The following is a 27923-nucleotide window of genomic DNA, read 5'->3' as shown; positions in this document are numbered from 1 at the left end:
AAGATAGACCTGCCTTCTATTACACAGATCCATTCAGAAAATGATTCTAACCTTGTCTGTCCGCCCATTTGTTTATGTGTTCAGCCTACAGGTTGCAATTTTTGAGATATTTTGATGAAATTTGATACATTGACATCTTCCGGCCCAAGCATCAACGCTATTAAAAACAATTCGGATCGGTCCACTTTTTTGACGTCTGCCCATAACGCCTTATCTTTAAAAGATGATACACAATATTTGCAATTTTTAAAATTTTTCGACAAAACTCGCTGTGTAGTCCACGTATCCTAATCGAAAATTGATATGAAAAACTTACTTCGGCTAAGGCAATTTTTGGACCAGATTCCATAAAATCGTTTAAAGGAAAACTAAATCTTTATGTGGCACAAAGACATAATTTTTAATATTTCGTGGTGAAAATTAGTTCATAATACTAAGTTGAAATAGAAATCAGCATTACCGAAATTGGAGTACGTAGGTCTATTTTTTGGATATCGCCGCTTACCGCCGATTCTTAGCAAATGTAAACTTTTATCTATCACAATGGCCAAATGGTTTATAATGAAAACTTGTTCATGACAATAACTTGGCATAAAAATTAAATTGACCAAATTTGAACCACACAAGAACCCCACTCTCGTATAAGATTTCTCGTGAACATTAATACTTTCAGAAAAAGATTAATTTTTAATATCTTATGATGAAAAGTTGATCCACAGTAGCAATTTAGCACAAAAATTAACGGTAGGAAATTCGGCTCGCATTTATAGGAGTTCTCACGAGCAGCATGACAGCGGATCTTTCAATACGCGAGCTTTTATGAAAGGTATTCCTTTGCATGGAAATAATGTGTAATTTCTGGTAGATTATTACCAAACGAGTAAATAAGTGTACGAGGCAAGGAGGTTTTCAATATCTAATATTCGCCAGGGCCCGTTTTTAGCATATTTTTCTAGTATAAACGTGGCCTTAATCTGACATGCAGCAAAATCATTTTTCATTATCATGTATATGTTTTGCGGTCAATTTTTGCAATTAATAATAATAACGAATTCGAAGTAAACGTAACCATTTTTGAAATTAACCGAACATTTTCGCTTGAAAGTTTTACTCTAACATAATTTATGTTATAGTTTAACATTAAAAATGAATTAAATTTTACGTTAATTACAATCATATTAAAAACTACATACAAAGTATTTGTATCGGCTACCTTTCTCACTTACTACGGTGAACCGAATTGTGTTATCACGCCTTTGGGATTGTTTTCTATTCTGTTTAATTGATTATTAAATGAAATATTTCGCATTATCTCTGCTTTTTCAAGAAAAATTTAAAACATTGATGCAAAAGTTTCAGCATTGTAAGCGAAATATTCCGAGGTTTTCATACCGAGTAATATATATGTTTGGAAAGCAGCAGCAAATGAGGTTAATTAAAGGTATTAATATAAACCAATATTTCGGACCAAACAAACATACAGAAACATAAGATCAGTGCACAATTTCGCGTCTTTTTTTATCAGCCTCGTTCACACTTTCTTATTATCATTGTGAATATAAAACCGTAGTCTAAATTGCATAATTATTATCTACAAAAGAGGCCATAACATAAGTATATGCATGATTCGACTGAAAGCCGACTGCTGCAGTCATTTTGCGCACCTTGCTCCATAACAGCCCTAGTGATCATTTTTTGCCAGCAATAAGAGAAATTTTCTTTCCTAAGAATGTGTAACGCATTCTAAAATCGAGCTACACGGGGAATAAAAGATTCTCTGCGAAAGTAATAGAAAAATTTGATCTTAAAAGAGCGTTTTATTAAAAGATTGGTAGATTGAGATCGAGTGATTTTGTAGAGAGATAGCTTACCTTAGGTAGGCGGGGAGGATGTATCTTAAAAAAGCACGAACAAAGGGGCACGTGTGGTTTTTGAGTTTAACATTATAAAAAAGTTGATGATAAGGTGTTGAAGCCTGTCCAAGTAATACTCGAACTTTATTAAATGCAACGTTGATACATCGGATTATGACTCATACACTATTGTAATTTCTTTTGGCAAAATCATTATGTCATCACTAAAAAAATTTTAGGTGATTCTCAAATTAGCTTTACATATTAAAATGAATTTAGCAGAGAATGAAACACAGAGTAAACGCGACACGAGATCCATCATAAATTCCCAGCCCTCTCATAATTCTTTACAAGTCGTTGAAAATGTGTGTGATTTGGCATTGTCGTGATGGCAGGCGATGCATTTTAATAAATTGTGGGCGATATAACTCAATCGCTTGATTTAATCACAGTAGTGGTTTTAGTAACGGGTAGAGCCAATCGTCTGACCAGTTTGGTCTATTTCATGTTTTATGCTTTTCGTCTCATTCCAAAAAACGCAAAGCATTACTCTATGTGATGTCCATCCCCGGCCACTCTCTTACGATCGCGGTCAATTAACCTTTTACAAAAATGGATGGATTTGTTTTCTTTTCAATGACGACTAAGATGGCGATTGAAGTGGCAGGTAAAAATTCAATCCATTAAACTTTTCACTTTTAAGTACATAAAGTACTCAAATATTGAGTTTCCTTTTGCGTGTTGGCTTATGTATATAGTTCAACCATTTTTTTTTTGTCAATGCTGTTTGTTTTGTAAGTTTTAGTTCTGAAATAAAATCATAAGATGAAATATACCGGCTTTCTCCAGTTTTTGCTCCACCATTTCTCAACGATGGAAAGAGGAAGCACGTTTAAAATTGAAATTTTCAGACCGGAAACGAGTAATTCATTCGCTGGCTCCTTGCTAATTTTGATTAACCATCTTCATCATTATTTTTACGAATGTTTTCACAAATGTGCAAACCGTTATCGCCTTGCTCGGATTAATGTAAGGACATTATAAATTAGCTCTGCACACATTCCTTGAGCGAGTTTTGCTGTGCGGTGCCGAATTTTTTCATACTGACGACTAACGATGTTGTAACTTTTGACACATCGCCCAGTTTTTTCGACTCATTTCTGCCAATTATTATTGGTAGATTTTTCTAATGACGATTGGATTTTTTTTACAACGACCAATCATCCAAGGGATATCCCTCTTTTGTTTGCGTCACACGGTGACAGTTGAAAACAACTTAGGAAAGAAAATGAGTTGGGGAATGTGACGGCCGTAGTCTAGCGCGTGTGTGCCCAATCGATAAGCGTTACGCCTTTACCGACTGAGTTTCGCCTATATTCACGATCAAAGCGAACTCTATTGCACTTGAAATTTGCACCCGACAATATTGACTTGGTAGTCGTGATTCTTACCTGTCCTTCTATTCGTGGATTCTTAATGATGAGTTGATTTGATTGGAATGAACTATAACGCAAAACAATCAATGCAGCTCATCAAATGAGACCGCCATGGACATTAAGCTTTCGTCTTAGTCGTCGATGTTAATTGTTCGTCTAGTTCGCATCTGAATTATTTGGCTTCTGAATATCGTAACACATTCACAGTTCCTCGGTCATAAGAATAAATCGATGCAGCTTGGGAAAAGTGAACAGACAGTGACAGAGAGCAACGTTTATTTACAAAACTCCAAGAAACTGTTGTATACGTTTAAGTATAAAAGCTTATACAGGTCCACATCGCTTAAAGATACTTTATAACCAATTGATTGATTTAATTAGCATCGATTGAAACGATATTCTTCAATTATTTGTTGATAAAATACCGTTGAAAAGTAATTTAATATAATTTCAATGAAATGCCAAAAAATAAAATGAAGTTAATTAAACCTATCTACAGACAGTTGCAAATGACACGGCATTAATTAAATATGTTTAATAAATGCTTTTAATTTTTACACACGCACCCAAAAACTCACATACAATCATTCAAATAATTTTACAGTAAAATGCACATTAAAATAATAAACAGAAAAAAAAAACAAAAATTTATTCAAACGGTTAAGCGTGCTTCAAAGTAAAAAAAAAAAGAATTATTAACGATTCAGTGAACATTAATAAACATTATGCGGACAGACAAGCATTGATTGAAGTATAAATAATTCAAAAATAGAATTTTTGATATTATGGCTCAGGAAAGCAAAGAAGAAGAATATAATTTCCGCATTGATTAAATTGTTTTTCCGAAAGAACACATATGTATAGGTGTGTAAGTATTTAAAATGTCAATGAATGTAATTACACTCTACACGGTTTGTGGTGCAAGGGCATATAAAGTTTGTGTGTATGCAAAAACCGGAAGAGCTTAAGATAGATCCACCGTTTGTTATGTCGATCGATTCAGGAAATGATCCTTGGTGTCTGCCCCTGTACTTGTGTGTTCAAACTACCGGTCACATTTTTGAGATATTTTGAACCAAGGGAGACTGCTGTCGAAAATAGTTCGGATCGGTCCTCTTTTCCAACAGCTTCGCATTAACGTCATTTTTTGAAAAAGCGCTATAATTATAAATTATAATTTTCAAAATTTCTCCACAAAAGTCATTGACTAGTAGCATTTCTAGTGTGAAAATTTGGATTAACTGGGGCAATTTTTCGAATCCCTTCTCATATAACAGTGTTGCTACGCAAAGTAAATCTTTATATGGGAAGAAGGTAAATATTGCATGGTAAAAATTAGTTTATGGTAATAAATTTGCAAAGAAATCAACCTTATCCACCCCATATAAGGATTCTCCGCCAAAGTCAACTTTTATATGCCAAAGAAAAATTATTTATTTATGTTTTATGATGAAAATATGTTTTGAATAAAATTTGAATATGTTTCTTGGACCCCACTCCCTTTGGTAGCGATTGACCAAAAAATTAATTATATTGAATTTGGATCACACAGATAAATTCTTTTGCCCCCAACGTTTACAGAGGATACCTTGACAAGCAAACTCTTAAATGGCGAAAAAGTTTATTTCTAGTTTTTTCTAACGTAAGCTGAATAATAATAAAATATCGGCCTGTGTTGCTAGTGCTCAATGTCTTTTTTTTTTAGTCTAAGAATTCAATTCATTAGTCTAAAATTAAAATAATAATAATAATAATAATAAAATATTTGGGAAGTAAATTAAGTTTGTTAAATTTTGACCAGGTCCTGTGATATTTTGGGCATCCTTCAATATGCGGACTTTCATTGAACAGGATGTGTTTGCATGAAAACGATGTTCAATTTTTTGCTTTGTACTACCAAATCGATTGAAAAATTAACTATATTAGACGATATGGTATAGGGTATCTGATGATTGGACTTGCGCGACTATAATAATCTTACCTGTTTTTAACAAATTTTATTAAATATTAAAAACTGTGTATTTGAGCACTTCTTTTAATTAATTGCCATCGTCGTCCCAACCTTAAGGTATGCATGTATTTCTAATATTACGTGTAAGTATGTGCATGAACGATCTCTTAAAAATCACGCAACCAACCTTTTAACCGAATTTTAAGCAAGTATCATTTTAAATCATAGCGTAACAGCTTTTTTTTTTGGCAATCCTTGACTTGCGTTAGAATTGTGCGAATTCATGCCTGCTCGAGTGTCGTGGCAATAGAAAATCTAAAAAATATCAACAAGTCAAAAAATCTGTATACTCTGTTTATTTAGTCAATTTTTATTAATTTCATTATTGAGCACAATGTTTTTGTTCTTTATCAAGATTCTTTGATCAAGTTTCAAAATTTGAAGGTTAAGTCATATGCCATTCAATTAATGAACTTTTACACTTCAACGAAAACACATGATGACCAGTGGGAGAAGCAAGTTTGGCTAACGTAAGGGATATTGGTTTCTGCTGTTTTTTTTAAACCCACCACTGTAAGATGTGGGTATACTCATTTTTTCATAACGTAACGTAACTTATAAAAGAATGCTTCAGACATTCTATAAAGTATATGCATTCTTGATCAGCGTGAAATTTTGAGTTGATTTAGACACGTCTGTCCATCTGTGTGTCTGTGTAGGGTTTTTTGTTGTTAGCACTGTTTTGAAGATGTGAAGAAATGAAGATATCGGCTCAAATTTGCTAGAAACATTTGAAGTTTTCGCACGCAGATCAGTATTGCAAATGGCCCAAATTGGTCAGAGCAGAAGACCGCAGTAGAGGATAAACTGAAAGCAACTTCGTTTTTCTTAACAAAAATTTGTGGGTTCTTGCCCGTTACTCAGAAATTACAAAAGCTAGAAAGCTCAAAATTTACTTTACGAAACACTCCACTCTTTACGTGCGAAAATGGAAAATATCGGCCATGACCTCGCCAAGGTACAAGTGGTTAAATTATAAATTTTTCCCTTTTTTGAGATTTTATACGTAGTTTTCAGAATGCACACAAGGCAGAATGCTTAAAACTTTTTTTTACATTCCTCAAATGAAGATATATTATCTGCTTAAAAAGGGGTACATTCTAAAATGAATAAGGTAGACACAGCGATTACCTTTTTTCAAATAATACTATTGATATGGGTATCAAATAAAAGAACTTGGAGAGTGGAATGCGAAAAGTATATTAGTGAGTATGCGAGATTCCGCCGAACGTAACTATCTCACGGGTTTTTTTTTTTTTGAGTTTAAATTATCCCTTAACTATTTAAGAACAATAAAAATGGGTCATTGTGGATGGACCAATATATTAAATGATCCAATGGTCTTGTATAACCATATGGGTCGAAGGCATTTTCTCTTTAACTTTCTTGTTGCCTACTGGTAGCTTCTACTTTTATTCGCCTACTTTGACGGTATATTAATTAAAGCTGGTCGAATCTATTGCCAATTTTTTCCAAAAAAAAAATTATATTAATCAGCTTGAAAAGAATGGGCCGACAGTTGACGAAGAGTGTTTGCTTTTCTGTGGATCGCAAATAGTGATCTATAGTGGCACGGTAGGAAAAGATTTTAAATGAAGAAAGCAGAGGTTTTCAAAAACCTTCAGGCTCTCGTTTCGCTTTTAAGAAATTCGAAAAATTGTTCTGCATATTCCAGGACCATGTTAATAAAATTTTTTATTTTTGTTTTTTATATACGTTTAGATATTTTTTAGTGTTTGATTTTAATAAGAAAACTTTGAGTGTCCTAGTATTAGATTACTATTATGCTCCATTAGTGCATTTCCCAACAGCAGGAACGTTTGCATAACATTTTGAGAGAAGAATATTCCTCTTTTAAAAAAGAAAATGCATTGTACATGACATCCCAAAAGAAACGGGAAATGCAGGATGGGAGAATTCGCCAGATCGTCTACAAAATGTCATTGCTGAAATTCCACTTTGCCACTTACATCACATTTCCTTTGGCACCGATCAAGCATTTGACGCTAGTACATAAATCATTTCATCCATCCATTTCGTGGTCCGGATTTGGCAAATCTGTTTTAGTAATATACGTCAAACAAAGCTGTTATCCAACGCGTCAAATGTGTAATGCAACTTTTGCCACTTTACAATTTGGATCCTTTGACACTATAATTTACCGAAACCCGTCAATTTGACGCATACGTTTTGTGAAGTGTACATGAGCAGCGTGACATTTGGTCTGAAGGTGCGAGAAATTTTTATTTCGTTATGGGTACTAGATCGAATTTTCAAGTAGTCAGCACTGATTTTTTTCAAAAACATTTTCGTTATTTAAAAAAAAAAGATCATTTCTTTTGAAAAAGTGTTTAAACATTAAATTTTTACATGAAGAGATAAAGAAAAGTTTGCTTTTAACATCACAAACGTAGACAAAATCTAGTTATCGACATTCCATTTGATCTATAGGAAATACTAATAGTTTTAGTAAATAGTTGAATTTTGCTTTTAAAAGGTAAAAATCGAAAAAAAAAACATTTTATTTTTGTTGCTATTGGAAAACAGCATGAAAATGTAACGTCATACTGTCTGTAGGAACGGTGTGCTATGTGTTTGCGATAAAAAGCACTAAGTCTTTTAATTGAGATGACTAAAGACGGTCAAACCATCTAACGAATTTCATTTAGCTCTTTTAGATAAACAACTGAAATGAGTTCACAGACATGAAAAATATCGCAATTTTTTCTATGGGGCTAATTGGGCATGAGAGAGTAATGAAAAAGTTGAGTGAGGAATTTCTTCAATGGTGGGTGTGCCAGGGCACTTGAAAATTCTGAGTTATCAAAAACAATTTAAAAAAACGACAATTTTCTCAGAATTGCGAAAAGGATTTAGAAGGGAAGAAAGGAAGGGAGGTGGAGCTTTCACGTGTTAGCCACCCTTCTTTTTTTTGGGGAGTTTCGCGCTCTATTTATTCGGGGTATATTTCAGGAGAAGAAGACCTAGTAAGGCTCTTGACAATATGAACCGCAAATTATAAGGCCTGCTCCTATATTCCCTCAAATTCGGATATCTCAGTATATAAGAAACAGGCCGTCCTCATTTGTGAAGTGGCCAAGCAATCTAAACCTGCCGATATAGTCCTTGCGTTGGGTGACTTCAATTTGCCTCAAGTCAATTGGTTTTACAGTGATAGTTCTGGCTGTTTGATCCCTTCCTCAACATCTGATAAAGCCGTTGTGTTCTTCAATGAATTATTTGATAATAATTTAGTTCAATACAATGGTACCCCTAATTGTAATGGGAGATTTCTTGATCTCTGCCTTGCAAATTTTCCTGAGGTTTGCGTTAATCGTTGTCTTCCGTTTAGTTTACCTGAGGATCCATATCATCCAGCATTGGGTGTTTCCTTTCATTACAAGTATTTTGGTTCGTTGAACTTCTATAACGTCCAAAATTCAAATTTTTCATATCAACTTTATGATTTCCATAAAATCAATGTTTCCATACTAAAATCACATCTTTCTCATTTTGTTCGCGATTTCTCAGATTCATTGAGATCAGCATTGATAGCTTACTGTCGTCGTTCTACAATATATTAAATCAAGCTATTTCTGCATCCGTTCCGATCAAGCAGTCCCGTCCTCGAAGCAAGGCTCCCCCGTGGTTTAATAAAACAATTAAATACAACAAGAATAGGAAAAACAAGCTTTTCAAAAAATTTTCGAAAAGTGGTTCTTCTCTCGACTATTTCGCTTACTCTGTTGCAAGGCGTAAATTTAATTCCCTCAACCGCCAATACTACTGCAGTTACCTTCAGTTTGTTAAATCCTCCTTGTTTGCTAACCCTAAATACTTTTTCAAATTCGTTAATTCCAAAAGACAAATCTCCATAAATCCGTCGTTTGTGTCTTTTAATGGCTCCGAGTCCGCGGATGATTTTGAAACCTCAAATCTCTTTGCGGAATACTTCCGACAGAACTTTTCAACTGCCAATTTTGATTTATCGGTAAATTATCCATATCCGATTTCTAATTCGATTTCAATTCCTAACTTTGTTATATCTGAAAATGACATTTTTGAAGGATTGAGCTCTCTGAAATATACTTGTTCGCCTGGACCTGATGGGATTCCCTCATGTGTACTTATATCTTGTGTTGGCGAGCTTTGTGATGTTATCTCAAAGATTTTTAATAAGTCTTTGAATTTAGGTGTTTTCCCTTTGTGTTGGAAGACTTCTTTCCTTATTCCTATTCACAAAAGTGGTAGTAGGCAACTTGTAGAGAACTACAGAGGCATTGCCAAGTTGAGTGTCTTACCTAAACTGTTCGAGCGAATTGTGGCTCAGCATATAGCCTTTTCCATGAAATTGTATATTTCTCCTTTCCAGCATGGTTTTCGAAAGGGAAGATCTACGGTGACCAATCTGTAGGAGTTTACTTCTCATGTTTTCAAGGCTTTTACTAGTGGTTCTCGCACTGATGTCATTTACACTGACTTTAGCAAAGCGTTTGATATGGTTAATCATAGACTTCTTAGATTTAAAATCCAGACCTCTGGCTTTCCTCTCTTCTTAGTTGAATGGTTAAGCTCTTATCTGTATGGTAGCTCATTCAGGGTTTTGTTTAACCTCATTACCTCGGATGAATTCCCCGTGACTTCTGGCGTACCTCAAGGTAGCCACTTGGGACCTATTTTATTTAATTTATACATCAATGATTTGCCCTCCGTGATTAAATTCAGTTAGATTTTAATGTATGCTGATGATGTGAAACTGTTTTCTTCTTTTTCCGTAGAATCGCAATCACATCATCTTCAAAGTGATTTGAACAATTTGGTTTCATGGTGCTCTCTCAATCTTCTGAAACTAAATCTAAATAAATGTAAGAAGCTTTCTTTCTTGAGAAGGAAGTCGTTCAGTACTCAATTCTTCATTGATTCGCACAGGTTGGAAGACGTCGATTCGTTCATAGATTTAGGCGTTCTATTCGATTATAGGTTACGTTTCAATTTGCATATTGAGTCCTCGTTAAGCAAAGCTAGGTCCGCGCTTGGTTTTATAAAGAGGTGGTCCAAAGAGCTTGATGATCCTTATATTACGAAAAGGCTGTACATGTGTTTGGTTAAACATATACTCGCGTACGGCTCTGTTGTGTGGTCTCCTTCATATAGGTGCTACGTAGATTCAATTGAATCTATACAAAAGCAATTCTTGCTGTTTGCCCCTAAGAATTTGGGTTGGGACCCGATTTCCCCTCTTCCACCCTATGAAAATAGGTTGCTTCTGTTATCCTTACCGTCACTCGAGAAACGTAGATTTGTTCTTGGGGTTTCCTTCTTAATCAAATTAATAAATGGTGCAATTGACTCGCCCGCATTACTTCGTGAGATAGGCTTTAATGTCCCTAACCGTTTCTCTAGGCACTTTATGTTGATAAAGCTTAGTCAATGCAAATATAATTTTGAACTGTTTAACCCGCTCAGAGTTGTTTGCAAGAACCTAAATGATGTCTATCATCTATTCTCATTAACGGACTCTTTAAAGTCCATCAAAGCAATATTGCTTAATAAGCGCGATTTACCTATGTCATACTTAAACTGACTTAACCTTAAATATGTCATTATGAGTCGAAAATGAATTGTTGTTAACAGTTATCGGTTGCCAAGCTTATACATGTTTGCGATGGCTTAGGGGTTCACTTGCAATTTGGTCCTGTATCGGTTGTGGGTGTGGCTCTATGCTACTTGTGTACATGCTTTTTTTTTTTCTTCCTTTTTTTTTCCTCCTTATTTGTTTTATTGTACTTATACTAAGTTTTATTATTAATTAATTTTAAGATTTACTTAAGAGTCAATTGAACTCGACTGCCATTTTGTTTTAGTTGAGTTTCTTGTATAAGTGGAATAAATAAATAAATAAATAAATAAACGCGGCCTGACATACTGGAATATGCCTCAATCGCATGATCACATTCTTATCATTCATCTTAGTTGATTTAATTGAATCCATACAAAACCAATTCCTGCTGTTTGCATAAGGAAATTTAGATTGGATTCCACATGTCTTCTTTCCACCGCACGAAAATAGGACATTAGTTATAACGTTACATGCACTTGAGAAACGTAGGCTTATCTTAAGCATTACTTTTTTGTTTTAATTGCTATTATCGACTCGCCGATTTTGCTAAAACAGAATGACTTAAATGTTCCCCTAGGTCCATCAAGGAGATAGGTTTTTATAAGACTAAGCCAGTGCAATGTAAAAACTTAAATCCTTGTAATGCAATTTTCTATGGTCCATTAAAGGTATTCCTCTTAATATCCGTGTAGTACCCGACCTCTCTTCTTCTCATCCTCTTTGCCATGTGATGGCATGTTTGTATTGAAATAATTTTCTACATGATAACTGACTCGGTTGCTAAAGCATTAGTATCTATCCGCTTTATTGAAAACTCTACCGCACTTGAGATTTGAACCGACAACCATTGAGTTGGCAGTCGAGATCATTTGTCTGCTCGGCCACTCAAGTAAACATTTTTTTTTTTTAAAGCTTCAAAATATGCTTAACAACTCTCTTGAATATTACCATTATAGTAATTTGTCAAAAGAATGCTTCTTTAGATTGTTTTTACAAAGTTATCTCTCACTAAACTATCATCACTAGTTGAGTTTGCATAATAATTGCATGACTTTGCCACGCAGGAAAGGCTTCGTATTCGGTGCAATTACATGAAAGAAAGAAAACTTTAAGATTGAAATTTTAGCATAATTTCAAAAAATGATTTTTTTGAGAGCGACAATGCCTTAAAACCACCACCTTTTCCTCACGGATTCCTTTCGTTACGAACAACGCTTTTGAAACTTGTTAAAATATTCTCTGCCATTATACAAGCGTAGGTAATAATTACTTTTCTCTTTAAAGACACAAGTACTCCTTTATTAAGACAACTCAGCAAATTCAGTTATCTCACGTAATGCCCAGTGTTATCGAAGGCATAGATCTACGCTAAGCAAAACGTTACCATATCTTCGCATTTAGTGCATCGTGTTAACACAAATTAATAATGAATGAATGAGAAAAAAAATAAAAGCGCATTTCCTTTCCCAGCACATAAATATATATAAAATTGTTCACCATATTGCCCTCGTAATCTAAACACATATACATCTCTTTCACTTGTTTATTTCACACATCAAAGCCTGAATGTTTTCGTAAGAGAGAAGACAATAAACCACACTATACCACGTAATAGAATATCTTTTCGGAAACCAAACAAAAACTTTTAGACAATAATCATTTTTTATATAAACATTCACCGCAAAGTTTAAGAAAGTATCGCGTAAGTTTTTTGTACTTGTCATCGTTTGTTAAGAGTACATTCACTTTGGTATTCTTCTTGTAACGAGCATAAATTAGTCAAAGGAATGGCATGAAATCTTCTCTAGATTTAGTGGTTAAGGTATGATGCGGTCATTATCTAAATTGAAAAAGTTGGAATCAAAATCTAAAAGCTGATATTTACTGAGCTGAGGTTATCCGCACCGATTTAATTTAAAGACATCTGACGCCAACCACGGTTTTACTTCAACTTTATAAAAAGGCAGAAGGAATATACCAACTTAAAATTCTCTTATATCCGATAGTAGGAGAATAGAAGTTACGCCTATTGTAGGGGCATCCTTGTGGGCTACGTTTATCTTGTTTGAGAGGTATTTGTATAGAGATACATTGTCGTCACACCCTTAGAAATCCGTACTCTTTCTACACGGTCATTAGAGACAAAAGTTACATACACATTGATCGAGCGACACGAGATTTGCTCCGCACCCACCAATTTCAATTTCGGCACGAACTTGACTAAAAGAATTTACGATTTTGACTAAACTCTTGTTTTTTCTTCTATTGCTTCTCAATTAGACGCTTAAGCTTAGAAACCAGTCACATTATGTGGAAGTTGAAGATAAGTTTTAAGTTAAGTTATCATTTAGGTCGCAGAAGATATTTACGTATTCAGTACGATTTTTTCTTTGTCAGATTCGCTCTTTGTCTTGGGTATATTTATCATCCAACAGGCAAAGTCAAACTGAACTTGTCCGCTAATATTTTTCACCGATTGACTTGATTTGCTTAAGGGCGTTTGTAGCATTTTAACTTTAACAGAAAGAGTTCTAGTCAGCAGATTTTTGTACACGAACTCTTAAGTAGGAGTTACTTAACTCCCCTTAACTATAAGCAAAATTCCAGCAATGTGTGAAAGTGGATATTTTTTAGTTTCATTCGATTAACGTTATGATTGTTTTCATGCTCTCTATCTTTCTCTATACATCTCTCTCTATAAGTTTAACAATCAGTTAGAGAAAAATGTTAAATGTATAGAACTTATCATTTAATTTATATTAAAAATGGCCCTGGGACATTATAAAGCTTCGATCCATATATCTTATATATATAACTTTCTTCATTTGCTAATGCCCTCCCCATAAACAAACTCTCGCTACTATCTTTCAGAGAACGTCAGCTGCTCTGCCTATGTTAATCACTCATTTGATATCACCATTGCATCCTATATTATTAAATATTGCGTCATTTTTAGATCTTGTTCTTTTGCCTGGCGTTATTCTATTTTTTCTCTGTCGCTTATGCTTAAATTTCTGGATGACGATTTTCTTGGTTTGATCGTTTCGGAATTTGGTGAGAAGTATGTTAATGATATTCTTCACATTATGCATGTCGCGTCGGCAGATCTAAAGGGCGTTGAATTGATTAAAACACCACAAAGTGATCAATTCGAGCGTTGTTTAACACGAGAAACTCCCGTATGATGCTTATGTTTAGTCTTCTTGCTTTCGTTTTCTCAAATTTTTGTTTCCGCATCTATTGCTTGCCTTTCGGGATGATTTTCTTCGACTGACTTTGTTGTCTTGCGTCGATCGTATCCACTTTGTAGTTTTCAGCTACAACACCAAAACAACTGGTACAGTTTTATGACTTGAATAGATTTTTTAAAATCATACTTGATAATAAGTACTTCCCGCTAGTTGGCTTGAAAGGTTAATTGGTTTTTTTTAAACACCCTGTAGGTATCAACACTCTCATTATTCCAATTAGAGTGTTCTTCTTACGTCTGCTACTGTCAGCCACTTTTTATCAAAATCTTTTTTTAATTGCTCTTGTTTAATAAATTTTTATAAAATTTTACATAAAAGTTTGACTATGCACTACACTTCTTTCTTGTTTCAGTTATTTTACGCACAACAGACTTACACCGTTCACCGCAGACCTACTCTATACACCGCAAAATTACTTGACATACGACACGCAATTACTCTATACACCGCAATTCTATTCTATACACCACACACTTATTTTATACACCGCACGCTTACTGCGTACACCACATAGTTACTCCAGCTACGTTTGCTAACTCCTTCGCTGTTTTTTGCTTTACTGTTACCTGAATTCGTTTAGTAGTTTGGTATTGCGCCTACAGCGTGCTACGGAAACAAGGGAAGAATATTAATCTCAGATTTCGGTGACCTCCTATATAAAAAACGGATTCTAGGTTTTTAAACTTTACTTGACTTGTGCTAATATTTATTGAACGATTTTTATATTCACTTATATTATCCAGTATAATCCCTCTTAAACGTAATACACTATTGCACTCGACTTAAGTCGATCAATCAAAAAAAAAAGAAAAAAATGAGAGAAAAATAAAAAGCAAATAATTGTTTATTTTGGTGAGTTTACATAATTTCATGTGGTTTTGGCTTTTATACTACTTGTAGATGCAAAAGCTTTTGTGCCCATATGTGGAAGTATATAATAAATCGCAATAACAAAAATTGATATTTAACATACGGAGTGTATATGGTGTCTCACTTTTTTCCCTCTATGTTCACATATCATTCAACCATAACCGATGTTAAATAAATTGCTTTTATTCAAATGAAGTAGAACTGATGAATGACAATATAAAATTTTGTTATGAAAACGCATATAAGTACGCTCATGAATCAATGTCACGATATTAATAAGTATTTGTTTGACATTTCATTTCTTTTCATTGCCATTTTCTTCATAGAAATTTTAATTCAATTTAATCTAATTACGTTCATAGACAGTTTGTTTGTAATTTAAAAAAGCTGTTGTACTGACGAACAAAAAACTCTTTTAATTTAATCTCATCAATGTGATTGTTAGTTATTATTATTACTATTTCTATTATTGGTTAAAAGTTCCATTTACTCTTTTTCATTAGAATTTATGAAAAGCATTGAAGAAACCTTTAAGACAGAAAATTAAATGAAACAATTTATATATTAACATTACACCTTACCATAAAATTTAATTGCTTTAAGTTGTAAAAGTATAAACGACTTGTCAAAAAATTCTTACTATCATTTCTCACATGGTTTAGGCATTATTTAAAGTTTTGGGGGTTACCAGGCAACAGTAAATCTGAAAATTGTTATGTATTTGCTAAAGTCTTTAATTGTAATAAGTTTCGGTTTTCACTCACTAACTCCGACTGGTTAGAAAAATTCTTAAAACATAAGTATCCTAATTTTTTTTTTATTAGTTCTTCGGTTAAATTCTCGATATTTTTTGATCGAATGGAAATTTTTCTAAAATATATTACTTTTTACAAAGCCTAACAATCCAAATATTCACCTTGAACGGCTGTGGTCCTTTGCCTTTCATCCGGTAGCCTAAGAAGTAGAAATTTCGGGGGTTTACAGAACCACTGGTCAGCTAACTATAAATGCATCGTCTGAACTAATATTAAATATAGGGTGACAAGTCTGGAGAATATTGGGAGTTGTTCACAGGCCAAGTAGAAAATTATTTCCTGGGTAGCTTTAATTAGAGACGCTCGGATGTATGCGCGTTTTGATCGCTTGCAGAACTAAAATTTTTTGCGCGAAATCTCGTAAATCATTTTCTGACTTTCGATATAAGCATGTTTGGTTGCTATATCCGTTCGTCCGCACTTGCATCCGCGTGGTTGTATTATAATATGGACATGACTCTCTCGCGGACTGGTTGGTGCTACTACTATTTCCAACTGTATGAATACACATACACACGGGCATACGAACGAGCATAGTTAAAAGGATTTCGGATCGTAGCTCAGTCTACCTTAAGCGTTATCGTCACTTATTAAACGTATGTGAAGTTATATTTGAATATAGCTAGCAAAGGAACAAACCAAAAATTCGAACAGAGCTCTGTTAGACGAAGTCTCTCTTCTTGAATCGTTGATCAATAACCCTCCCAAAAGTGTACATTGTATATTTAGTTTTCTTCGGGAAAACTTTATTTAGATACTTTGGAAGTGAAAGTTTGTTCTATGCGAACTAATATAGAGTGGCAATGTTCGGATGGTCACTGTGGCCAAACCAATTGCTGTGAAAAATGAATCTAATATCCCGCCAATGTTTAACATTTTGGTTTGTGCCTGTGCTAGTTTTATTTATATACAACTTCACACCTTTATCTATTAATGTCTAATTTCTTCAGTGCACGCGGTGTAGACTTTCCAGGAACAACTTCTAAACTCCCGATCACACATACGAATTTTATACTATCTTGGGCGTTTGAAATTACCTTTAAAATATGTGAACCTTTAGACATAATTGAATTTGTTTTAATTTGTTACCTCCACCAAATTGTATTTTTAATAAATAAGGCTTGAAAGAGTCTTAATGACATTATTTTCAAGTGAAATTTAAAAATTAATTTTAAGAGTCTTATAAATTATTTAAAAAAATAATTCGAATTTCATAAGCATATATATATGTATATATATATATATGGAAAATGGAAAAAAAATTGTCATTACATTCGCAAGCTAAGAACGAATGCGAATGCAAATTCGAATTTGTACATATTATGTCAACTTCCAAAGATAGTGTAGAGCAGGTCCCGTCATGTAGACGGCTTTAAAAATGAAGTAACTTACAGCAGCTATGATGTAAGCTTACGTGCGCGCTCGTGTGTGTGTACGTGTGTGCGCATTGAAATGTAAATGAAGTAAAAGTACTTTTAAATTATTCTGTGCACACACATATACACACATTTACAAGTAAGTATACACGGTTATATACGCAAACATTTTATGCAAGCGTTTTGTAAGTTTTGTCAAGATTGTTCAACAAAACTAACTAAGCAAGCAGAAGAGAAGTTCAGAAAAAAAATAAAAACAAAATGTTCTCTATATTGAGACGGAATTTAAAGTAAGAGAAAAAGGAGAACAGTAAACATATTAGTTTGGGGAAAAAGAAATCCATTATTTTTAGATGAACTTCAGGACTTTATTTAACATGCTTCGGATTGTCCGATTTAGATCAAATGTGCACCGTTTTGTTGTATGATTTGTTGCCATTTTAAAGGTAACTTCAAAATGCCTCTCTCATAGAAGTTCTGGTCTCTATTTGCAAAAAACTCTAGTAGTCGATTTTCACAATCCTCCCCAGATTCCAATTTTTTATCATTAAAGTAATTTTGCAATGCACGAAAAAGATGATAATCGCTTGGTGCCAAGTCCGGACTGCATGGCGGATGCAATAAAAACTTCCCAACCAAGCTCCCGAAGTTTCTGGCGAGTCACTGTAGATGTGTGTGGCCTAGCGTTGTCCTGGTGGAACACGACACCTCTCCTGTTGGCCAATTCTGGCCGTTTCTGGTCAATCGCTATCTTCAAACGGTCCAGTTGTTGACAGTAGAGATCAGAATTTAGCGTTTGGCCATATGGAAGCAACTCATAATAAATAATCCCCTTCCAGTCCCACCAAATGCATAGCAAAACCTTCCTGGCCGTTTGAGGTGCTTCACCGCTCTTTGACCACGATCGTTTTCGCACAGGGTTATCGTATGTGATCCATTTCTCATCTCCAGTCACCATCCGTTTAAGAAATGGGTCTATCTCATTCCGTTTGGCCGAGGCTTCGCAGATGGAAATTCGATCCATCATGTTTTTTTTTGTTAATTGGTGTGGCATCCAAACGTCGAACTTCTTTTTGAATCCAGCTTTGTGTAAATGGTTTAAAACTGTTTTATGGTCGATTTTTAGCTCCTGGGCGATGTTACGACTGCTAACATGGCGGTCAACTTCGATCATTTCTCCGATTTTATCGACATTTTCGCCGACCGGCCTACCTGTGCGAGGTGCATCTTTAATATCAAAAATTCCTGAACGGAATCTACGAAACCAAAATTGCACATAATTGGGTGTTACAGTATCGGAACCATAAACACCATTCACAATTTTAGCCGCCTGGCTTGCATTTTCGCCTTTGTCAAAGAAAAACTGTAAAATGTACCGAATTTTCTCTTTGTTCACTTCCATTTTTAACACGCTGTAACTCACAACTGAATGCACCAAACAAAAAACAGCAAAAGAATTTTTTTTACTGCGAAATGTACAATATGTAAATGTACAGTATCGGAAATTGTTTGATCGATACTTTACGAGAAACCTATCAGTGCAGCCATCTACCGAAAAAATAATGGATTTCTTTTTCCCCAAACTAATATACTCCTTAATAGACATGATTGCCTACACATATATAAATAAAGACCTAACCTTTTTTTTACTTACGAGCACAAATTACCCTAAAACTGAAAAAGGATCGGTTGGCATTTAAGTGAAATTAATTATGGTTAGACCCAAACAATGACTGACAGTTTGCGATTATTTCAGCTGTTTAATTGAAAATATTTCGTGTTTTAATCTCCTTTCATTTTTAGTTTTCAATTTTGCGCTTATGCTTCAAATAAATTAATAAAAAAAGAGTTTGTATGAAATTATTATTAAACGGAGAAAAATAATTTAAGGCTGGGGTAAAATTACGTTTTCTCCAACTAATAATGAAAACTTGCATCAACAAAGGTAAAGCGAGTTAAAGATCTTACTTGTTTGCCATTTTGTTGACGTAACTTGCTGAAAATAAAAGGGAAAAAAGTTTGCAACCATTCTTTATCTTTAACTAGATTTCTCTGATCTCTTCTATATGGATACTCTTTTTCTGTTGGAAATTACTTTTCATTTTAACTCAATTCAATATTAGATCATCTCTACAGGGAGTAATCTTCTCTTCGATTAAACCGACTTGTTGCCATCTTGATCGCTCCAAAACTCACTTTATCAAAGTCATTGTAAGCAAACCTAGATGTGTTTGGTTATATATAATAATTGAAATGTCTTGAACTACGTGTAATCGCAAACACATACGTATTTCAGATATTCTTTAAGTGAATTGTTTATAATGTAGTTTCGACTTTTTAGACCTTTGTTTGCTGTTTGATTGAAATTAACTTTATTTTATTTTTTTCTTTATCAATTTTTTTTAGATATTTAATTTACGTCATGGTATGAAGGAGCCGACGAACAATTTGGACGATATTGTGAGTATCAATTCCTTAATCTACATAAAATATCAGTTAAAGTTTTCGAGGAGCGCCAGGTTTTTCGAAAACATTTGCGAGGACTTAGTTTCTGAAACATTCATAATAGAAAGAAAAAAATCGATAGGAATCTACACGAAGTGAGAGTTAAATTTACTGAGTCAAGCGAAAAGTTCGTGCAGCTGGCTTTAGACTTATGTAATTTTGGCAACACAAGTTGCATTGAACCATACTGCAGTGCTTCTAAAAGACAATAATGTATAGAAAACTTAAATCGAACGAAAAGGTTGAACTTTTTTTATATATTTAACCGATTACTCATGAAATGTCCCCTACGCATCTAACTAGGCGATGCTTAGAAAGAAATGTTGAAAGAGAAACAGATAAAGAGGTAGTGACCGCAGCCTTTTGGGTCTTTGCCCAATCGGTAAGAACTGAGCACTCAATAAAGGTATGACTATCTGTGGACTGCCTGTCGCTGTGAGATTGCAATCTGCGAACACTAACTTGGTAATCACGATTCTCTTGTCTGTTCGACTATGCAACCAGGCAATAACTTAATTTTCGCAATGATTTAATGTTCTAAAATAATTCGCTATATTCTGTGTTGCTATCAAGGCGACAGTTCTTGGCAACCTTCTGACAAGAATTGCTGGTATCTATGGTTAAGATATGTCAATAGCCTGCAAATAGTTACTTATGCTTATTTTGATGTTAAAGAACCGCTGCCCTCAGATCAATCAGTCGCTAAGCAAATCAATGAAATTCTTCAAAACATTAAGGAGGACCAATACATTTAATCTGATGACTTCGGTTCGGAGCTAGAACTTAACAAAATCTGTTTTGAACCGTAAGGCGTGATGCAAAAAAAAGCCAGTAGTTGGCTAACGCACGAAAAATTTTTTACACCATACTTCCATCTGCAAGTCGCTGCCACACTGAAATCGACGTATTTTCGCAGGTATTGATGAGGAGCGATCAAAAGTGGGCAATACGCGATAATAACATGCAAAATAAATCGCGGTCAAAAATGTACAAAGCTGCTTGAAATGAGCGAGGCGGTTAGCTGGTTGCAACCTCTATGGTCAAAAATTAAGGCCGTTAAAGTTCGAAATTGATGTAAATTTATTATGGCTATCTGATTTGTGCAAGCTTTCAATAAAGGTCGCATATATCGGATCATTTTCATAGTAGAAGACATACCAGCTTTGAAGCTAAATTCATATAGCTAAATTAATATTCAAATGATCATATCATACCAATATAAACATTGCTTCTACTCTGAGAGTAAACGCTTTCTATATAAGTAAATAATATATTGATTGCTGTTATGTTCCGAACTTGTTTTTGTCTTCGTTTTCTTAGTTACTGTTTTGTTAAATTTATATTGAAAAAGTTACAAAGCAGTTGCAGAATTTTATCTGAGACATATAGGAGCAGATCAGTAAAAGAAGTACCAGCATATAAATGAACAAACACTTATGTGGTCAGTCTCTTACAAAATCACTCTTTTCGGAAAACGGTCAGATGAACGAAAAGGTTAATTTATTAGATGTAGGCTTAGATGGCCAATCGGTTAAAAGAGCAGTCTTGAATGAAAAGACGATTACACGAATAGACGATTACCTAAACCGGTCATTAGAAGGACATATAGTAAGGTAAACGAACAGTTAGACGGAAAGGAATTTGAACAAAAACGTAATTAGATGAAAATACACGCAAATCAATAGGTATATACAACATGGCCAAAAGTTTTTTAATTTATTTATTTAGCTATTAGTAGCTACTCATCATTATGGCTTATTACAAAATATATATATTATAAGCAAAAGATTAGAGGTAATATAGCCTACGTCTTGCAATACTTAACCGTAAGCCTAGAATGGCAAACGGAAGATAAAGAAAAAAACATTAACACTTAGTAACTCTCAAAAACGTTATCGATGAAGTGACGTACGTTTCACGTATTCACTTTTATCCGAAATGGAGAATGCGTGTAGGCATGCAGTTCCTAGCTGGCGCCCTTCTCGTCGCTTCTAAGTTCAGAAGAGAACATAGGAGAAATTAGTTCTGACCAGATGTCCTCATCTACGCGTAACAGCTATAGCTTGTTAAGCAGACGCCTTAGGCATGGTCGTAGTGGGCGTAATTAACGGTATTTATAAGCCTTTTGTGACGTAAAGGTTGTCCAAATCTTTAACCCACCTATTGATGAAGCTAAGAGCTGACCTACTTTTTTAACCACTGTTTGCATTTGAAGATTAAATATCACTTAGCGCTAATCGTACACATTTTCATATGCTAGAAATGGAGTAAGTAAATTCGTAAGGCTTTATTGTTTTAGTGTTAACAATATAAAGCATTTTTAGAAGTTATCAATTTGCAGTTCGAACGAACCCATCTAAAGTGTTCTTCTCCTTTTCAAAAAATTTTACTTAATTTAAGTGCGTATGCTTGTGTGCTTATGAACGCAAGCTAAAGTATGCATTTATTAAATTTTATGAATTTTACCTCTAAGAGATCATCCCACATACCTTCAATATATGAATGTAACCTTCTCTCTCTCTCTCTCTATCTATCTATCTATATATCCCCTTTTTGATGCGTCGCATAAATACAATATTTATTCGTAACCATTTTATTCTTAATATTTCTGTGCCTGAATTTCTGTGTTTGTGTATACGCGCTTGTACGTGCAATTCCTCTTTTATTTCTAATGAACATTTTGCACACTTTTAAGAGAAAATTATAAATGATTACACACATATCTTACATATGCACATAAAGAATACATGACAGCATGAGTGCGTTAGTGCGTATGAATGGGACGTAAAAAAAATTTGCTGTGTTTATGCAACTTAATAATCAAAAGAAATAATCTCAGAATGTTTACAAATGAATGAAGATTTAATTCCAATTTAATAGTGTTGATATTAACTTAAAAGATTTTGTACCACCAAAAGTACATTAACATTTGGGTTGTTCAACATGCAATGATTTGGTGCAAATATTTGCAACACCTATCAAGAAACTTCGAAAGAGTTAGAAACTAGATTTGTCCCTGAACACTGGTGGATATCGTATTTCAAATCTATGCAGGAGTGTCTGTAGATCCACCTATCCATCCGTCCACGTTAGCTGTAAGCATTCTCCGGGTGGGAAGAGTTAAGATATCGGCTTCAAAGTTATCAAAAACTTTCGAAATACATGCAGTCACGTTAGCATTGAAAATGGAAGAAATCGATCAAAAGCAGATCATACAATGCAAGACTAATTGAGAAAATCTCCCTTCTTTTTAAAGAAAGCAAGCGCAAACGCTACAATGAGACATGAGCCACTATTACATATACTGCCCCATCCGTATATAGAAATAAAAACTTTTCAAAATAAGATTCCTTATGCAAAGTGGTCCACAAAGTAATCCTACTCAAACCAGTTGCAACTGCGTTCGTTCTTGGGTTAAAATATGTATATATGAATACCGAATTTCATCAAAAGACCGCAAAAATAACGATCAGTGGATTATCTAGAAATCTAGACGGACAAACAGGTTTATATCAGCTCAGAAAGTCCTCCTGAACCGATTGGTAAGATTGGTGTAAGATCTCGAGTACTCCTTTGTCACACGAGATTTATATACTCTGATAGTGAAGATTGCGTAAAAATTTGCAATTTTTTACTCATTAAGGAAAAATGAGAATTTTTCCATACATTCCCCAATATTCATTCTTTATTTATTTACATTTCTTTCTTTCGCGGTTTTTTAGAAAAAAAGTGCTGTTTGCAAGAGATTCGCTTACAGCGTAGCATAATTTTCTTATTTGTTTTCATTTATTGCCTTTTGCTTGCTTTTTGGTCTACAAGTATAAGAAATATTTAAACTTTTACGAAAGAAAGCTTATATATGATCCAAAGATTATTTTCTCATCTCGATACATCGTTACTAATGGTCAGTGAATAAGAAAATTTTATTTTAAAAATCTTAAGATTAAAATGCGTTTAAGTGTAAATATTCTATTACGTTCTTGCAGAGTAGCATGCAAGAACCACCAGCGCCACACTATTACAATACAACATATCCGAAACATAACATATGCGAATATACTGTTAACATAAGTTATCATAAAATACTTTAAAAAATGTAACCAAGTAAAATTGGTATAGAATCCCAAAAGAAGTTAATATTGCAGTAACGTTCGTCATTGATCAATAGATGGTAGTACAACAGAGTGGTGGTTCGTGGAGGTCCAGATTCTATGTCGATTTACATAAGCCCTCTCACCCGCTCACTCGCACATCTGATTCAGAGTTGGAAAGGCAGAATGAAAATATATAACATTTAACAAGTCATATCAATAAGGAGATATTGTTTTCAGAGACTCGTTTAAAGGTACATTGGAAAAATGCGACGTACATACAGTACATATAAATTTATGATTTTATTGACAGTGTAACATTTTGAACGTACTTACTGCAACCGCAAGTTTTCTATACTAATCATTTGTGCATTTAATTCATAAAAATTTGAACGTCATTTCACAAAATCTCAAGTAAAAAATACAAGTTTATATACATAAGTAATCATAAAATTCTTTTTTAATTGTAAGCGAACCAACATCAAATCGATTCGAGTTGTTTTGTGATTTATATTGAAAAGTTGAAGAGAACATAACTGAAACTAAATCTAACTGAGATATTGCTTGGTTGATCTTAGTTTTTCACTTGCTTTGAAGGGATTTCCGATGCATACTTTCAGGCTTAAGAAAGATTTCGTGCACTTTACACACTATAGGAATTTTATTCTTTATTTATTTATTATGCGATGTGTTTAACGATTAACTTTTGTTGATAACAAATTAATGTTCATTCAGTTAAATCTAAATTTCTGGAAAATAAAATAAATTTGCATAAACTAATTACGCTATTGTTGCGTTTTCTTAGCATACGTTTTCATTTTTGTTAAAGTTATACGTTTCTGTTGAAAATGAAATGAGAACTAAATAAAACTCCCTAGCGATTTCTGACTTTTATTGTTCGTTAGTTTCATAGCACTTTGTCCACAAAAATATAGACTAAAAGAAAGCAAAAAAACTCTTGGATGAATAGAAAAAACAGTATGAGTGCACCACATGCCAACGTATAAATTAAGCCACTCACTCAAAAATGCCAACGCAAGGCTTAAAGAACTACGTTCAAAAACTACAGGTATATTAACGTACACACACACATACACACGCATATAGATTGGCGAAAATTATTCTATAGATATAATGCTGTAAAGTTTCTCTTGCTCGAATGACGTGACACAATCGTATGCATAGTGTGAGAGGCGGGCACCAATATTCCGTTGTTGATATAAGTTGTATCATCATCGTTGTAACTCACACTTTCGTTTGTTCATTCAAAATATACATTCATATCTTTATCTGCATAAGCATGCGAACGTGTGCCTATTTTGCAAGTGCACATATTTGTATCAAACGGTCGGTTTTGCCTGACATCGTCGTTTACTGGATATGCCAATAGCAACATTTATACAATATATACTCATACTTACGTGCCAGCTTACATACAATTATACTCTCTCTACACATTTTAAATTTTCATCCCGTTGACAATGTTTACACATTCTACAAAAATGGAAATAGTATTTAACAATTGTTTATTTGCTTTTTTTTTATTCTTCTGTAAATATACCAAGCCCAAGCATACATGTGCGTTACTATATATGTATATCTACGTTAAGCTATGGAACGGTTTTCGTATACGCAGCTGTAGATATGCCGGCGTACATTCGTTTAGAGATTTATGCATAGAAGCATATATATAAATACATATATATGTGTATATACAAATATATAATATACATATACCTATAAACACTACGCACACATATATATACTTGAACGATATATATGTATATATACACAAAGATATGTATGTTAATGTATGTATATACACGTATGTTCATGTGCGTATGCCTGTACATATTATATATCTACAAGTGCGTATACTACGGAGAAATTTGTTCGTAAATTCGTCCTTTCTTTTCTACATAATTATATACAAATATGCACCCACACAAACGTACACCCAAGCAGCTTTATATTTATGTTGTGAATTTAAAATGCGTTTTAAATGTCTTATGTATTTTTCAGCTCAATGTCAATTGTATTTATAAATTAATTTCAAGAGGAAAAAAGGATAACGAACATTTAAATGCAATGGCGCACAAGAGCAACATTGCAACCCAGCCATCACCAGTAGCTGGCTGTCAATATAATAACATTTAGTTTCAATAAGAGCTTAGGGAAACGTAGCAAATAGAATTTTAATAAAATTGTAATAGTTCTTACGGCGGTAACAGCGATAAAAATTCTGTAAAGAAAAGAAAAAGAAAAAATATACTAAAAATATTAAAACAGTTAAGAAAAAAGAAATACCTAAGAAGATGTTGAATTTAAAAGAAGAGAGAGAGAAAGAAAGAAATGGAACCGGCAACCAAAAGTTTCTTTCTTTATAAACAAGTAGCGGAAACATATTTTCTAAGGAAACAGAGATCCGCTACTTTTTGCTAGACATTAAGCTTTCTTTACATGAACAACTATGTAAGTTAATAATAAAACAAACCATTCAACTGGAAATTTCTGTGTAAAGGGTCCTTAAGAAAACGAGGGCTTTTGTTATGTCATTGAGCTTAACAAGGCATTGGACATATTGAGAACATAACTACATACATAATATATATATTGTATATATAATATTTGACATGTACCGATATACGTATATATAAGTATATATGTATACATGTATATATGTATATGTATACATGTATATATATGTATGTATACATGTATATATATGTATGTGTATATCTATTTATATATGTATGTGTGTGTGTATAGTTGTATGTGTGCACATATATTATATATATATGTATATATATATATATATATGTAACTACGTAGATAGTAATTTATATACTTGAATATTCAAAATTTGTTTCCTCACTTTAGTGTTGAAAGAAATCTTCTATGTCTATCACAAGCCCTGCACTATCTATTAGATGGCTTAAAAACTCTCTTATTCTGATAATAAAGGCAGCCTCGGTAACTCCCAAACATAGGGGTGCACAATCGACTGAATGCGTATGTTCTGATTTTAAAGGTTCAATATTTCAACTTGTGATACAAGGGTATATTAAGTTTGTACCATCCCGAAAGACTTCAGACACACGCATCTTTTATTATACCGACCAATTTCGTATTATTTTTTAAATCAATTTGAGAGTGTATGTTCGTCCGTCCGTTTTGTTTTCTTAAGTTCAATTTATAGATTGAAATCTTTGCGATATCGTGATGAAATTTAGTACGCTGACGCATTTTGACCCAACGATAACCGCTATTGCAAATTGTACTTTTTCTACCACTTCTCATATAATGCTTTATTTGGAAACGACTTTTCTATGAATAACTGTAGAGTGATGTAGAGTGTTTAACAATGGACTATGGCCCGCTATTGCTTTTTTACTTGTTTTCAAATGCCTTATATAATCATCTCTCTCCGGTTACCATTTCGACTAAATTATAGCTCATAATCTTTGCTTAAAATTATAATCTTCACGTTAAATTACTCCCTTTCGTCCTTTTCTCATTAATTTAAGCCTAAAATTGATCCACACATGCCCGCATGCACTACTCAATAAGTAAACAAAAGCAAAAAGTCTTAACGTTGGAAATTTTTATCACCCTTCAAAACGTCTTCTTTTGACGATCGATATGTTTTTACCACACACTGCAACTAATTTTTATACAATTTTACTTATAACAACTTAGTCACATTCTACTTTACTTTCACTTTGAAGTATGTTTTTCGTTCAAAATGAAGAGAGTATGATCCATTGACTTGACATCGTGAGCAGCTTGCTAATATATGAAAGCTTCCCTAATCATTTTGGAAAATGGCTGAATCTTGTTCATTGCTTTTCACTATTAATCTGAAGACTTCTTAGCGCACAAGTTGTTGTTTTACAATCAACGTTGATATGTTTTTGGATTTCTTACATTTCTTCAAAATAGATGATCAATTGCTTTGAAGTAGTTCGCAGGCATACAGCTCTCTCTTATCGAATTTGATTTATTGCGTTTCATAAGTTTTGTTACCTATAGGTTTTATAAGACCTTTGCAAACGAATTTCACAGGTGGGTTTTTCGAATATATTTCTATAACTA

At 33.7% G+C, this 27923-nt stretch overlaps 1 protein-coding gene across 4 annotated transcripts in view; it reads left to right on the top strand.

Moving 5' to 3' along the window:
- LOC119642249 (apoptosis-stimulating of p53 protein 1) overlaps nucleotides 1–27923 on the top strand; it is a 107977-nt gene that overhangs the window by 16937 nt on the left and 63117 nt on the right. For all 4 annotated transcript variants that reach the window (XM_038041330.1, XM_038041329.1, XM_038041328.1 and 1 more), the window contains exon 3: nucleotides 19639–19692. In XM_038041330.1, the coding sequence (XP_037897258.1) occupies nucleotides 19660–19692 (33 nt within the window). In that variant the 5' untranslated portion in view covers nucleotides 19639–19659. The remainder of the gene's footprint in view (nucleotides 1–19638; nucleotides 19693–27923) is intronic.

Source organism: Glossina fuscipes, unplaced genomic scaffold, assembly GCF_014805625.2.
Source record: "Glossina fuscipes isolate IAEA_lab_2018 unplaced genomic scaffold, Yale_Gfus_2 221, whole genome shotgun sequence".
Taxonomy (NCBI): domain Eukaryota; kingdom Metazoa; phylum Arthropoda; class Insecta; order Diptera; family Glossinidae; genus Glossina; species Glossina fuscipes.
Note: the sequence above shows the minus strand (reverse complement) of the source record. Positions and strands in the feature narration are given on the sequence as shown.